We start from the raw sequence: 15336 nt of genomic DNA on the forward strand, positions 1-15336 counted from the left end.
ATGGTCAAAAAAGGTTATGAAAGGAGTCATTTAATCCCATGAAATGTTTATGTACACACAAAACCGGCTACTGATATTTGATAAAGTTAACGATTATAGTAATGAAACACTTCAAGCAAATTTATAAATGAACACAAAACAAAGATCTGAGATTTACCAATATGTCATAGACAGAGGAGTACCCCCATGTCATTAGTACTCAGACTAGAGTGCAAATGCAGTTTCTCTGCATTTTTCTGAATTTCTTTAGAAATTCACATCTTGGCACACAGACCTTACCATTATGATTTTTGCAAGTGAGGAAGTATACACAGAAAGTAGTGGTAAAAATTGCAGGTCCCCTGGAAGTGATAGACTCATTCTAAAATAATATTCACCTAGAAAATAATCCAATATTGTATTCTTTCTTTAATCTTCAGTTAATAACACAGAAGATAGTAGAAGGTTCAACAAATATGCATGTAAATTTCGGGTACTAGTATATTCTATCTGTGCAGACGATGCTCAATTTTATTCTGCATAAAATGCTGAAGTAGCCTGTCTAGTCTTGCTTCACCTTTGACTCTTTTTACAACATGCACTCTGTTAACTACAATAATGAGAAACAGCAAAGACTGCAGGCTCTGGAGCTTTATTTAGGTGCACATTTTGGGTCTGCCATTTACCATCTGTGTGACCTTGAGCAAATGACTTAATGTCTCTGTGCCTCTGTTTCTGCATCTTAAGTAGAAAATAATATTGCCTACTGTGGTAGAGTGCTGATGTCTGAAATAAATGAATAAATGCAAATGAAGTGCTTACAATTTTGTTATGTCTTTTTCTTATGTTTGTCCTTCTCTAGGTGTAATGAGTTGAATTGTGTCTCCATGAGAAGTTATGTCAAGTTTTTACTCCCAGTACCTGTGAGCATGATATTATTTGTAAACAGAGTCTTTGCAGATAAAATAATTACAATGAAGCCATACTGGATTAAGGTAGGCCCTAAAACCAATGCTTTGTTTTACTATAATGGTAAGGATGCATCTTTGCCTGGTTTATACCCATCATCCTTACCATTACAACAAGACAAAAGCATTGAAGTCTTCTTAAGAGAAAGGAGAGGAAGATTTAGACACAGAGATACAGAGGAGTGACACAGGGAAGAAGCCCATGTGAAGACAGAGACTGAAGTGATGAAGCTGTCATCAAGAAACACAAGGAGGCTGGAACCTACCAGAAGTTAGGGAGGAGGAAGGAAGTCTCCCCTAGAGTCTTTGGCGAGAGCACTGCCCTACTGACACATTCATTTCAGACTTCTAGCTTGCAGAACTGTGAGAGAATGAATTTCCATTGTTTTAAGCCACTTAATTTGTGATCCTTTGTTACGGCAGCCCTATGAAATGAATCCTACAGGTAACCTAGATTAAAAAGTTGGAGTTTGTGGAAGAGAAAATGAGAAGCCAAAAGATGAAATCCCAGTACCTAGTCCATTGGGTTCTCTTTGACTTTCCTTATTTTGTAGAGGTCAACTATTTGTTTCCTTGCCTGTAGGGAAGCAGGGTGAGGATGGCAGGCAGTGCCCCTGTGGGAATGTGTATTCTCTTCTACCTAGAGCTGTGCTGTTCATACAGAAGCCACTTGCCACAGGAGGTTACTTAAATTTAAATTCATTATAAAAAATAAAATTAGAAATTGAGTTTCTCAGTTATACTAGCCATATTTAATACATACAACAGTCACATGGGGCTAGCGACTTCCATTTTAGACTGCAAAGATATATGACATCTTAATAACTGTGTAAAGTGCTATTGGCCTGCACTAGATGATATTTACATTATAATAGGATTTGTTTAGGAGACAAAGTAAGCAGACAGGTTGGGTAGAAAATAGAAATATGTCATTGGCATAATATCATTGGTTTTAGGACCCACCCTAATCCAATGTGATTCATCTTAACTTGATTTCGTCTGCAAGAAACCTATTTCTAAATAAGGTCACATTCACAGGTACTGGGGTTAAGGACTTATATGACTTATATCCTTTCATGGGGACACAATTCAACTTACTACACCTCGAAAATGCCAATAAGTAGAACTAGAGATAGAAAAACCTCTATTACAAGGTGCCACACTCTTGTAATACCGACAGGCAATTTCATAATTTATTAAGGAAAAAGGAAGAGAGAATGTGGTAGAATTGATACTTCAACAGCTGCACATGAGGCAGGTCTCACTTGTTGAATGGTCTATTGTTTTCATCTTAAAGTCATGCACATCACTGCTTTTTTGTAATTTGAACAAAGGGTATTTACTATATTCAATTCTTTTAGATGGAAATCGGTACAGCCAAAGACTGGCTTGTATCTAATGACAGAGATCGCCATGGAGAAGTATAGCCTTCTTCACCTTGATCTGCTGGAGATAGACCTCATATAGAATTGGTTAATGTTTTGATCCCTTAATACTTTGAAGGAGGTAAACACTGCAAAGCAACAAGAGATCAAGAAATCTGTGAGCTACGATCTCTCTCCTCCTCTTCAGATTTAATCATACAGATGAATAAATTGCTATAAAAATACCAAAAATAAAACTAAAAATAATGACTGAACCATTAAAACAAAAATCTGATGTACCCTGTGTTCAGGTAGCAGGAAATTTAATTCCAGTCATACCAGTCTCCTGTGATTTTTTTTTCCTTTCATCTAAGATATTTTTAATGCTCAGAGGCATTATAATAGAAAAGCATGTATTTTTGCCTGGTTTATACCCATCATCCTTACCATTACAACAAGACAAAGGCATTAAAGTAAAATTAATCATGTCAAAAGATTTTAGCAAAAACAAGTGAGACCATGCATAAAGCATCGCTTTGTCTAGTGTGAAGTCACGCTCTGATTAAAAACATATAATGAAAGTGAAAGTGATACATCATTGCCTTAGCAGTAGGGTTTTCTGAAAGTGCTTTGCAGTTCTCAACATAAAAATGTGGGAACATTTTGGTCTTTGAAACTCACAAAGATTATTGTTCTACCTAAATAGCTAGAATTCAATCTCAATTTAAAAAAAATAAATTAAGACTTAATGACCAAACCAGGCATGTCAGCAGGATTAATAATTAGAACACACTGTGAGGAGTGATCGTCTGCCTTGACATCCAGACACAGAGGTATGAGAGAGTCTTCTCAGCACTCCCCTTTCACAAAACCATCCTTAATGCCAGCTAAGTGTGGCCAGGTCCTTAACGTATCAGCATAGCTCTTTGCTCCATCAGAAGCACTTAATGAATAGAAAGGTTTGATTGTAGAGTAATCATATTCCCTAGCAGTAAACTCAATTTATGTATGATCCACAAAACCAAAAATTCTAAGTGGTTGGCTATTCCTGAAATGTAGGTTTAGTTAATGATGTCACCATAGAGTCATCTCATGGATTTGAAAAGAAACAGTTTACTTATTTGTACTTTGCCTTCATTACTTCTTTATTTTGATGGGGATATGTACACATAATAATTGCTCGTCAAAATTATCTTTCTTTTTTCATTGTTGTCATGTTGAAGGTCATTTTGGGCTATCGTCCTTAGCAAGCTAAAGCAGGACAGAAAACCAAATACTGCATGTTCTCCCTTATAAGTGGGAACTAAATGATAAGAACTTATGAACACAAGGAAGGAAACAATAGACACTGGGGTCTACTTGGGGGAGAGGGTGAGAGGAAGGAGAGGACCAGAAAAGATAGCTATTGGGTATTGAGCTTAATACCTGGGTGATTTAATAATATGTATCATGACATGTGTTTATCTATGTAACAAACTTTCACATGTACCCCCAAACCTAAAATAAAAATTGAAAAAAAAAGAAAGCCATTTCAACTGTTTTTTTAATGGGATGTCTCTAAATGTTGAAAATCATCCTGTTCTATGAGATCTATGTGTATGTATTTATATATATATATATAATTTATATCTGTACACATATTTGCATAACTATATTTTAGATGTATAATAGTTTACATATAATACTGGAAACAAAAGATGTATAATAATTTACATATAATATTAGAAACAGTGACAATTGGACAAACTCAGACATATTAAAACTGAGGGAAATCAAACTTTTAAAAATGCACTCCAAATGGATCATAATAATATTTAGAGTGTTTTTGTAAACTTCCCTTTAATAGGAATGGTTTTGGCCAGGTGTGGTAGCTCACACCTATAATCCCAGCACTTTGGGAGGCCGAGGCAGGCAGATAACCTGAGGTCAGGAGTTGGAGACCAGCCTTGCCAACATGGCAAAACCCCATCTCTACTGAAAACACACAAATTAGTCAGTGTGGTGGCACATGTCTGTAGTCCCATCTCCTCAGGAGGCTGAGGCAGGAGAATTGCTTGAACCTGGGTGGCAGAGATTGCAGTGAGCCGAGATTGTGCCACTGCATTACAGCCTGAGTGACAAAGAGAGACTCCATTTCAAAAAAACAAAAAGAAAAAAGAAATGGTTTTATATCCTGGTAATGGGTATCAGTCCTGACAATAAAGTCATATGCAGGAAGTGACAGAAAGATATATGGAACAATTGTATTCTGACTAATAACTTCGCCTCACAGGAAAAGTGAGGCTATTTTGCATGTGACAAGAAGAAGTGAAACAAATATTTGGGAGCATAAGGGTGTGCTATTGTAAACATTAGGGACTAGTACATATTTTGATTATACACCTTCTGAGACTTTGGGAGGACTGCACTTTTCCACCTACTTTGAAATTAGATGTGTCCAAGCAATTTGTTTTAGCTGATACACAATGTTATTCAGGACAGAAACTTCAAGAGTCTGTGTGACATTTCCTCTCCCTGCCATGAATATGGTGATATGTCAAATAGTGGAGTCTGTCAACCTGAGAACCAGAATGGGAAGATATGAAACAGACTCCCAGTTAACCTGCCATAGACATATGACATGAAAAGAAATAACTCTTTACTTTCATAAACCACTAACTTTTGGGGATTGTTGTAACTGCCTAACCTGACTGATAAAGGTGCCAGGAAGGTCCAGTGGCTGATAAAGAAACTGAGATGGAAGAGTGGAAAGACGGAAATGCATACCATGGTGAGGAAAATCAGTTGGTACAACTGTTATTTGCTCTTACTTGGAAGGCTAATCAGTTATTTAATTAACTTCCACCTGCAAGGGATGCCGCTGAAAACAGAATGTTGATTGTATGTGTTGGTTGCTGTTGGCTGCACTTGGCAAGATTTACAAAATAGAGATGATCCCAGAAAACAACTGGCCCACTTATGAGCAGTACTGAAAGGAAATAGAGTCCAGAAATCTAGGGCGGTGTAGCCTTGGAAGATGTAGTGTTTTTCAATTTCATCTGATAAGTTAAAACTCAGGTTAATGAGAGAGAAAAAATTAAAGGTGTGACTTTCACAGTGCTTTCACTGAGTTAGGATGTCTCAGAAGAAAGTTTCAATTAAGGCCAAGACAACCACCAGTAAATTCTAATTCAGAGAAAATACTAAAAAACAAACTTTCCCATTTAAGTCTTATGATACAAAAATAGACTATTAGTTGGTGTGTGTGTGTGCGTGCATGTGTGTGTGTGAGAGAGAGAGACAGAGAGAGAGAGAGAGAGAGACAAGAGAGAGAAGGGGGCAAGAAAACAAAGGAAATGCAATCTAAGAAGTTTATCAGAAAAGAAATATGTCATGGTCACTGGCATTGGAGTAGCTGGAAACATAAGAAAACAGTTAAGTTTTCTTGAGAGTTAATCGTCAGAAGAACTGCCAGTCTTGAGTCAAAGTAGCTGTTGATAATTTGATATCTAAAACTGTTATGGTTCTCTAAATGTTTATAGATGGCTGGGTGCAGTGGCTCTTGCCTGTAATCCCAGCATTTTGGGAAGCTAAAGCAGATGGATCACCTGAGTTCAGGAGTTCGAGACCAGCCTGCCCAACATGGCAAAATCCCATCTTTACTAAAAACACAAAAAATTAGCCAGGTATGGTGGTGGGTGCCTGTAATCCCAGCTACTCAGGAGGCTTAGGCAGGAGAATCACTTGAACCTGAGAGGCAGATGTTGCAGTGAGCCGTGATCATGCCACTGCACTTCAGCTGAGGCAACAAGAGTGAAACTCGGTCTCAAAAAAAAAAAAAAATGTTTACAGCCATGGAATGTACATAGAAAACTCTTCCACTCAGGAAGAGCATATCCATCAGGGTCACTTCAGACATGACTCATGAAGATAATGGAAAAAGAAGGATTTCCCATAGGGAGAAGCAAGAGCCATGGGAGAACAAGAAGTAATAAACAGAATTGGGCAGGGCCCTAATCAAAGAACACAACACACCTCTTGGATAGGTGTAGATACCAAATAACTATTTGGTAGAATTGCTAGCTTGCTACACTCTTTCCAAATGAAAGTGTTTACTGGGGTGATCCTGTCCCTTTTCCATCATGGTGCATTATGTGTGAGGGACCAGATAATTTGTCTCTTTAGTTTATTTATTCCAGGTCAAGAGGAGTCTCAAATCAGCTTGAGGTTAGGATGACTATTCTTATCCAGAGATCCTCCACAATGGACTTGATTTTGGGTGATCTTCCCTTGGAGGAAAGGTAAGAGTGCTTTGAGCCAGCAGAAGAGTACATGGAGTATGTGATGTCTAGTAGGATAATTATGCTAGTCACATTGCATTGTTTGAAAATTCTCTGTTTTTCCTCCTTCTGAACCCTGGTGAGCTTGCACTTTCCTGCTTCCTGAAATGGGATGTGGTTCTGTGACTGAGAAGAAATGATATATGCCACTTTTAATCACCACTGCAGCTCTTTCTTCTCCTTGTTGCATCAATGGTGGAAATGCATGTCGAGATGGAGCCCCCATGTGCCTGGACCCATGAACGACTCTGTGGAGCATGCCCTCTATCAACCTGTGTTGGACATGTAGAATAAGTAAGAAATAATTTTGTTTTGTCAGTTTAAGCTCCTAGGACTTTTGACTTTTGGGGTTGTTTATTACCACAGCATAATCTAGTTTATTTTGACTGATAGACACAAACTTCATGCTAGACATTGAGATTTCATTCCAAAACAAAGTATGTCTTCTTTCTCAAACTTTAGATGAGCATAAGATAAGATTCAATATTTTGGTTTTCTTTATTTGGTTAAAAAATAATGCAAAGTCAACTAAAGTAGAATAAAAATGTATTGAGGAACAACTCTATTTCAGATCCTGAGCCTGGACATTTATTTATATTATTTAATTCTCACAATAACCCTGTGAGGTGAGTATAATTATCCTCAATTTGCAGATGAGATTAAAAGATCAGAGAGTAAGCAGTTTCCCAAAGGCATACAGTCAACAAATATCTTGTGTGTGTTTCAATCCAGATGTCTGTCTCTACAGATGTCTGTAAAGATGTGTGTGTGCACACGTGCGCACGTGCACATGCTGTTTAATTTTTGACACTATGTTTCTTCCAAGAGACAGTTAAAATGTCAAAAAGTTGCAGTGAATTGTGGCCTGTCCATAATCTTTTTTTTTTTTTTTTTTTTTTTTGAGATGGAGTTCGCTCTTATTACCCAGGCTGGAGTGCAATGGCGCGATCTCGACTCAACGCAACCTCCGCCTCCGGGTTCGGGCAATTCTCCTGCCTCAGCCTCCTGAGTAGCTGGGATTACAGGCACGCGCCACCAGGCCCAGCTAATTTTTTGTATTTTTAGTAGAGACAGGGTTTCACCATGTTGACCAGGATGGTCTTGATCTCTTGATCTCGTGATCCACCTGCCTCGGCCTCCCAAAGTGCTGGGCTTACAGGCTTGAGCCACCGCGCCCGGCCCATAATCTTAAACGCAAATTTTGTCACTTACACATTATAATTTGCAGTTTAGTCCATAATCCAAGATTACATTATTGACCTCTAAGAATAGGTTATTTCAATTAGCCTTTTCTAGCTCTATTCTGTGAACATGGTACTATGCCAAATACATTGGTTCCATTTAGATTTTCATGGGTGAAATGGGTCAGCACAGATTAAATCCCATTCATCTGCTTGGACTCTTTGAGTAATGGCAGTTTTTGGTGAGATGAATTGGTGTGAGATCTGGAGAAGCACAGTTGGACGGAAATACAGAGACCAGTCTTCTATTCCTTACACTGCCATTAAATCACTGTGTGATTCTGGGCATAGCACCTCCTCTCTTTGCATCACTTATAGTAAAAGCCAAAATAAAAAAATGTAAACCTGCCACAGAAGTTCCAGTCCGGCCTGGTCTCTGCTGGTGTCTTTAGCCACATCTCCTATCTGTTTCCCCCTCATTCTTTGAGTTCAGCCATGCACCTTCTTTTTGCAGCATCTTTGCCTTTACTGTCAACTAACCTGGAGCAATCTTATCTCACATCTTCACCTGGGCACTGCCTAACTCCTTCTCATCCTTCAGTTGTCAGTGCAAATGCCACTTTTTTTGTAATATTTCCCGTGACTCCTAAATTAGATCAGGACTCTCCATTGCCAAATCTTATATATTTTATATCCTTCCCTCAGAGTACTATCATGTTTTCTTATTATATATTGCTACCTGGGATTATTTATTAATGCTGGTTTCCCCCTCTAAACTATTAACATGGTGATATTTGTTTTGGCTCAGCATAGTATCATCTGTGCTTAGCACAATCTCTGTTACATAGGAGATGCCAATTGTGTCTGTTAAATGAATGAAACGAGTGTGTAAAATGAGAGGGCTGGGCATGGAGATCATTTAATCTTTCAGTACTTACACTCAGTGGTTTGCCAGACATAGTCTATAATTTGCCTAAGAATAACAGAGCAAATTTAAATAGTCCACGTGACTCATACCTCCTTCATTTCAGACTGAGTGGCAAATACCATAGCTTGTGGGTAAAGAAGGTATCAGAATTATTCGTACACATGCTGTTCTATGGAGGAAAAAAAATTGCTATTTTCAAGAGAGGTATAAGCCAGAAATAAATGAGAGGTGACCAAAGAAGGTCAACCAGTTTTTCTAGGTACCCAACTTCCTTGAAATATAGTATTTGGCATGACTACCATACATATTTTCTCAAAAATCTATGAAAAATCCACTAATGCACTGGTGCATGAATACACAGTAGCAAATAATTCAAGATATATAGCAATGTGCAGCCATGTATCTCAAATTAGGATTGAGCTCATTGAAGGTAAAATTAGATGCTAACATATTTAAAAAGTCCAAGCACAATTGTCTCTCCTTCTTTGTCCAAAGCCATGGAAACGATTGCTCCACGAACTGAAACAAAAAATTCCAGGCTAAGAGAGATCAACTGCTGTGATATTGTATATAATATTTAGATCACTGTGTTTTCAGTAACACTGAAAACAAAAATTAGAGGGGTATCCCAACTTGCAATTCTTAATTCTTAAACCTGTTTTGATAATTCCTTGAAATAGTCTCCATGTGATACAGTTATTTGGTTAATTCTGCAGCCCCATCACTTAGGAGTCCAACTTCAGGCTTTCCTATAGATATGCAAATTTATTTCAGTTGCCAAAAGACACTATACTCCCTTCTGCTTTTTGGCATTCTCAATACTAGGTGGTTTTACTAAAGTACTTTCCCATCTACCTTTTGCCTAGGTAATTCCTACCCATTTTTTCAGAGTTACAAATGGTCACTTTAAGGAAAGCTTCCCTAATCTCTCATGTTTACATTAGGGGCTCCTTTTTGTGTTCCCATAGCACTCTAGGACTTATCTATGTATCTCTTAGCAGCCTGTATTATAATTACTTCCTTAGGTTATTGAGAGGAGAGATTATCTTATGCATGTTCTATCCTACCATCCAGCACAGAGTGGGTATGCAATAATTGCTTATTACAGGGAGGCATGAGATCTGTAAATAAGTCTAAATTATTCCTAGGCATTTTCAGAGTCATGCAGAAGTACCTCATTGTTTTCTAAAGTTCTCCTGCAATGGGAAATGCACTGTCTATGAACTCTACCTACCTGTCTAGAAATTATATTAAATTAAATGGTTTGTGGGTTTTAGTTCTTGGTAATAAAGATAATATGAATAAAGGAAACCCACAGGTACAAAGCCCTTAATTGAATTTACATTTTATTTTCTTCAAAACAAATAATGATAAATGATTATTGGGCTTTGGCTAATTTGACTTTCCTCCCATTATATCCTCAGGGAACAGAGTGAACTGAAATCAAGAAACAGAAGGGCCAAGGAAAGATGTCCATTTGAATGTATCAACATGCAGGTTTATTAATTATTCCGTGAATAATTAACAACTAAGCCATTCTGCACTGCTTGGATATTGAATATAATTAAACCTATATTTATCATTTGGGACTGAAGTTCAATATCTTATATAAGCTTTGTTTTCTCATGACTATTCCTTCACCATTTATAGAAAGTATATTTTTTCAAAAGTATGCAGAATCCACCAGCTTTCTGATCTTTGTGACTCCTCTTAAAGAAATAAATGACAACCAGACACAGGACCCCTCACATGTGGATGGGATCAAGTTAAATGTTGTCCACGGGCCAGAGGAGACAACCTGGGAAACCACTACCCAACAGCTTCCTTTATTCTCCATGACTGAACAGTAGAAAATTCCAAATCCTTGCACTACAAAGAAGAGAAGAGTTTTAAATCAACAGAAGGGGAGAGGAACAAAAGGCATTTCCTCTACCTTTAACAAAGGTAACTAAGAGTGATCAAGAGAAGGAAGATGCCTTTCTACTTAGTTCCATAATTTTCATTCTAATGTTATTCAAAATAAGTCATCATTGGTACATAGAAGGATAAATCTGTATTTTAGAGTCCTTTTTTTTCTGTTGTTCCTCACAAAAGGCAACTAAAAAGCATCTAATATAATAGAATCTCTTATTTGAAATATTGGAAAAAAGATGCCAGTTCCTGGAAAATACCTTGCCCATCAGTAAAGAAATTGGCCCATAGGGAATAAAAATGGAGTGGAGAGCTCTCTAATGCTATCCCATGGGGAGAAATAAAAGGGATCTCTACATGTGGACTTCATAAAAACTTTGATATATAAGAAATCTGTTATCAAAAGTACACAGTAGCCCCAGGAATTGTTCTGTTTAATCTTTGCACAGAGGATTTAGGGCCTGCAAAGTGCAAGAGGCATGATTTTTGCATTGGCCATTTTAGTATTCATGTCTCCTGTACTGCTTTCTAATAAGTTAAGACGAAACGGGAGACTGCGTGCAGCACTGAGAGATGCAAGAAAAGCAGTGCTGAAAAATGAAGATGAACAAAAGTGCATCTCAACTTCCCTCTTATCGTCAGGTGAGGGAACAACGATGCCAAACTTAGAATGTTATTACTTAACACTTCACATTTACAAAAAGGCTTTGCAGTCATTTTTACATGGTATTTCTCAATACTTTTCTGACAGAGGCTTTTTTTCTAATAATCAGTTTTTATAATGATACATGAAAGGACTTTTCCAAAAAGGAAGATAAACATGCAGTCTGGGCCAGCATGTTACTAAAACAATCTTTTTGGTGAGAATAATTGTTTCCTTTACTTTTGGGTAGGCCAAACAACTGATTGGCTGACTATTTGAATGTTATTTTCTTTCTGTTATGTAGACCCACTTTTTCACTCCTATTCTCCTTCACTCCATTCAACTCACTATTACTTAAGTTTATCCCTTACATCGTATTTCTGAAATATAAATAACATAACAGAATAAGATCTAAAGAAAACTAGCCTTCCTCTTAATTCTTCTGTGATATAAGGTGTGTGATATCTGTGATATAAATGGAGTGGCTCCCACGAGTGAGTCTATGTGGACCTACCTGTGGGATGGCATTTTTCTAAGAGGAACATGTCTGTAAGGCACACTGAGAAATGTTTGCTCAACATAAGTGGGCAAAGTATGCCGAGATTCAGAAACTACAGCTGCCCTCACATTTTAGGTTATCTGCTAGTTAATTTGTTAGTTTGCATGGAGAAAGTTATTCAGTAAATAGGTAGACCCCAAATCAGGGGACTGTCTGCTACCTTTAACTGTTATCCTTACCTCCCTGACAAAAGAGTTTAGTACTTGTGGGGCAAAAGAATGGCAGTGGAAAGTTCTACAGTCCCTTAGGTTTTATAAGATTTGGGGACAATCTGGGTATTCTGATGAGAAACATTTCTTCATTTATTATTACATGGCCCAAAGCATGGCAATCTGTCAATTGCCTTTTTCAGTTTTGCAGAAAAAGATATCTTAATATAAAAACCAGGAGATATTATCTAGGTAAACTTTTTACATTTCTTCAACAAATGTAACAAATATGCCTTCACTTGGGACTGTGTAGTCATAGCCTACCAGGTAATAAACGATATATTTTTAGTACAAGTTCCAGTGAAATGAACATTGTTAAGTAGAGTAAACATTTATTTTAAAGCCATATGTCTGAGTATAGAAAAAAGGGTTCAAGATCTTTACATACGTTCCCATTATAAGAACTTTACACATAGACACACTAATTTATTTCATTCATTTTCAAATCTACCAAATAGAGTCAATAGATACCCTTTCTCTTTACCTCTTAGTCTTTACATTATTAAATCTAACATATGAAAACTATGGAGAATATGCATATTGAGAATAGGCATATGGAGAATAGACAGTGTATTGAAGTGGTGTGCCTGCATGGAGAGCTTGAATTGACTGACTGATGCCTCTAGGTATAAAGGTACAGTCCTTATGCTAATGTTGATAGTGATGTTACAGTAATAGCAATAGTACCTGTAATTTGTTGGTACATTCTATGTGCTAGGTGATTTATAAACACAATTTTATTTTAAAAATGCTACAGTGACTCTCACAAAATGAAGAAACCATGACTCCAAATATTTATATGATTTGCTCAAGGTCCTGGATCTGGGTTTGCAATCAGGTCTGTCTGATTCAAAGTTCATGTTTTCTTCTGACATCCCTCCAAGCAGGGAGTTAAATCAGACAATGTGAAAACTTGAAGTAAGGTGACCATATGTTCCAGTCTATACCTGCTGTCCTGGCATGATTAATAGATTCCCCCTTCAAGCTTGAAAATGCCCCAGTATGGACAATGTTTGATAATCAACCTATCTTTGAGCAAGGTTTAAAATGCACATAAGACTTTTCCAAGGTATTGTTAACAATGCTTTAATTAATCTTTTTGTCTTTACTGAAGGGCGCCAATCAAGTAAAACATTGAACCTAGCTTGGTGTATTTGGGAAAACAAATGGATTTATGAATGAATATCATTTGCTAATTAGGTGTATTATCTCTCTGTCATCTCTCTCTGAGAATCTTTTATCCTTCCTCTTTTCTCTCTCCTCCTCCTAGTCTCCATGTTTCCTTTTATGCAGGCTTTTGCTATTGGTTAAGTATCAAATAATGAATTCTTTGGTTTTGCTTTAGCTTCAGTTTCTGACAAACCCTTAAAATTCAGCTTGGCCACTCACTCAGATGTTTAAACCACTATTAATGGTATTTTTGTCAAAAGGAAACCATTTTAAGACATCACTAACTTATTTTTCTTTCTTTTCCTAAGCTCACTGCTACTATTCCACTACTTCTTCACTAAAGGCGTGGTGCACTGGTGTCCAGGGAGCTTTCTTGTTGCTGTTCCTGGACAGTGCTACTGCAGGTTTCGCTGGGGGACACCAGCTCCAAAATGTATTATTTCAAGCACCACCTCACATGTCTCTATGCCTCTTCTGCTCTTATGGGTAAATGGCTGTCCAGTTTCTATTATTGTAAAGGGTTCTTAGGAAGAGGAAAGGAAACGATTTTTGAAAAATAAACATGATAAAATACATAACTGTTGAAGACACATGCAATAAGAAAATCTAACTTTCACTTGTGTTGGTTTTAAATGTATGGCTTTGATTTATGGATTAAAATTGCTCATTTATTATTTTATCTATACAGCTCTGGGCAATTTTGACAGTTAAAATTTAGTTTTATTGACCAGTGCAGCCACTGTGCCCACAAGGGGACTGGTGCACACAGCCTGCTGCACTCAAGAAACGATGATTTTTGATTCCATGAGTGAGTCCGATTGGGAGTCATAACCGATATAACAATAAGTTCCAAATCTCAGTGCCCAAGGCAAGAGGTTTGCTGTAAAACACAATCACCCTTTAAGAAGGGGAAGAGAAGAATCCTGGGTAGAAGTTTGAAAGCACAATTTCATGCAGCTGGAATAGGTCACAAATATATCTGTCCATTCAAACTATGCAGCAGTATAAGGGGACATTTCTCTCAACACCCACTTCCACAGACTAAATATTAATGAGCAAAAATGCCTAAAAAGCAAAATGAATGTTAGTTACAGGGACAATGAGCTAAACAACCATTCTGATGTGAGAAAATTTACTAGTGAGTGCTGTAAACCAACCTTTGGCTTTTCAATCAACAACAACAAAAAGAACTGAAGAATTTTAAGGGGAAGATCTTTGCTCCTCCCCCACATCATCCACTGCAGCACATACGGAAACATAAACCAGGACAGTGATTTTAGGAAAGGCCTGTTCGACTACCAGTTGGCCACCTCTGCAATGTTAATTTAGTCTTTTACTCTAAATCTCCTGTGATACATAAACAAACCTCCAAAGGGGAACAAATCAATAAAATGTCTAATTTGATTAACTATGTTTTCAAATTCATCAAGACAGCTCTAACCTGAAATAAATAGGTGAGTGAATAAATAAATAATGCACTCACTTGTGAGTATTTTCCACGTCTTCTTTTCATCGTCGTAATACTGAACCAAATTGCTGGGGAGCCGGTCCGGTCCAGGAGGCAGCCCTCCAACCAATAACAGCATTTTCTTGTTAGAGCGAATTCTTCACCCAAAACAAAAGAGGAGATGAATAACCACATTATTGTAGAGTCTTTTTAGTGGCAACAAAATCATAACCATCAAAAGAATGTTCGTTGCTTGCAGATATCTATTTCATTTTTTTCCTGTTTCTTCTCCCATTCATGTCTCAACAATTTTTTTTGAACCAAGCAGAAAAATGATCAGAAGAGCTGCACATCCCCATACTCATAGAATAATAAGCTCCCTTTATGCAATTTGTTAGAGGTTCATTCTAGAACGACCTTTTTCTTATATTATCCCTTTAAATCATCACTCTTTACAGCTGAGTACACATGAAATGCTCTGGAGTTGTACTAAGGTTAAGCATTAAAGTTGCATGTCAAAAATCGTATTAGTCAAAATCATTATTATAAGCCATTCTCCACTCAAAGAACCTTGAAAAAATTAAGGTTATGCAGGGAGTTTGTGAGCCAACTCTTTAATCACCCAGGGAACTTCAAATACCAGTTTGGTACAATTAGT

The 15336-nt window shown here is 37.3% G+C and overlaps 1 protein-coding gene across 1 annotated transcript in view; it reads right to left on the reverse strand.

Annotated features, from left to right (window-relative positions):
- Positions 1-15336, reverse strand: part of KLHL14 (kelch like family member 14) — a 96753-nt gene that overhangs the window by 53148 nt on the left and 28269 nt on the right. Inside the window, exon 2 of the mRNA XM_008979666.5 lies at positions 14715-14836. Coding sequence (XP_008977914.1) covers positions 14715-14836 — 122 coding nt within the window. The remainder of the gene's footprint in view (positions 1-14714; positions 14837-15336) is intronic.

Source organism: Callithrix jacchus, chromosome 13 (genome assembly GCF_049354715.1).
Source record: "Callithrix jacchus isolate 240 chromosome 13, calJac240_pri, whole genome shotgun sequence".
NCBI lineage: Eukaryota > Metazoa > Chordata > Mammalia > Primates > Cebidae > Callithrix > Callithrix jacchus.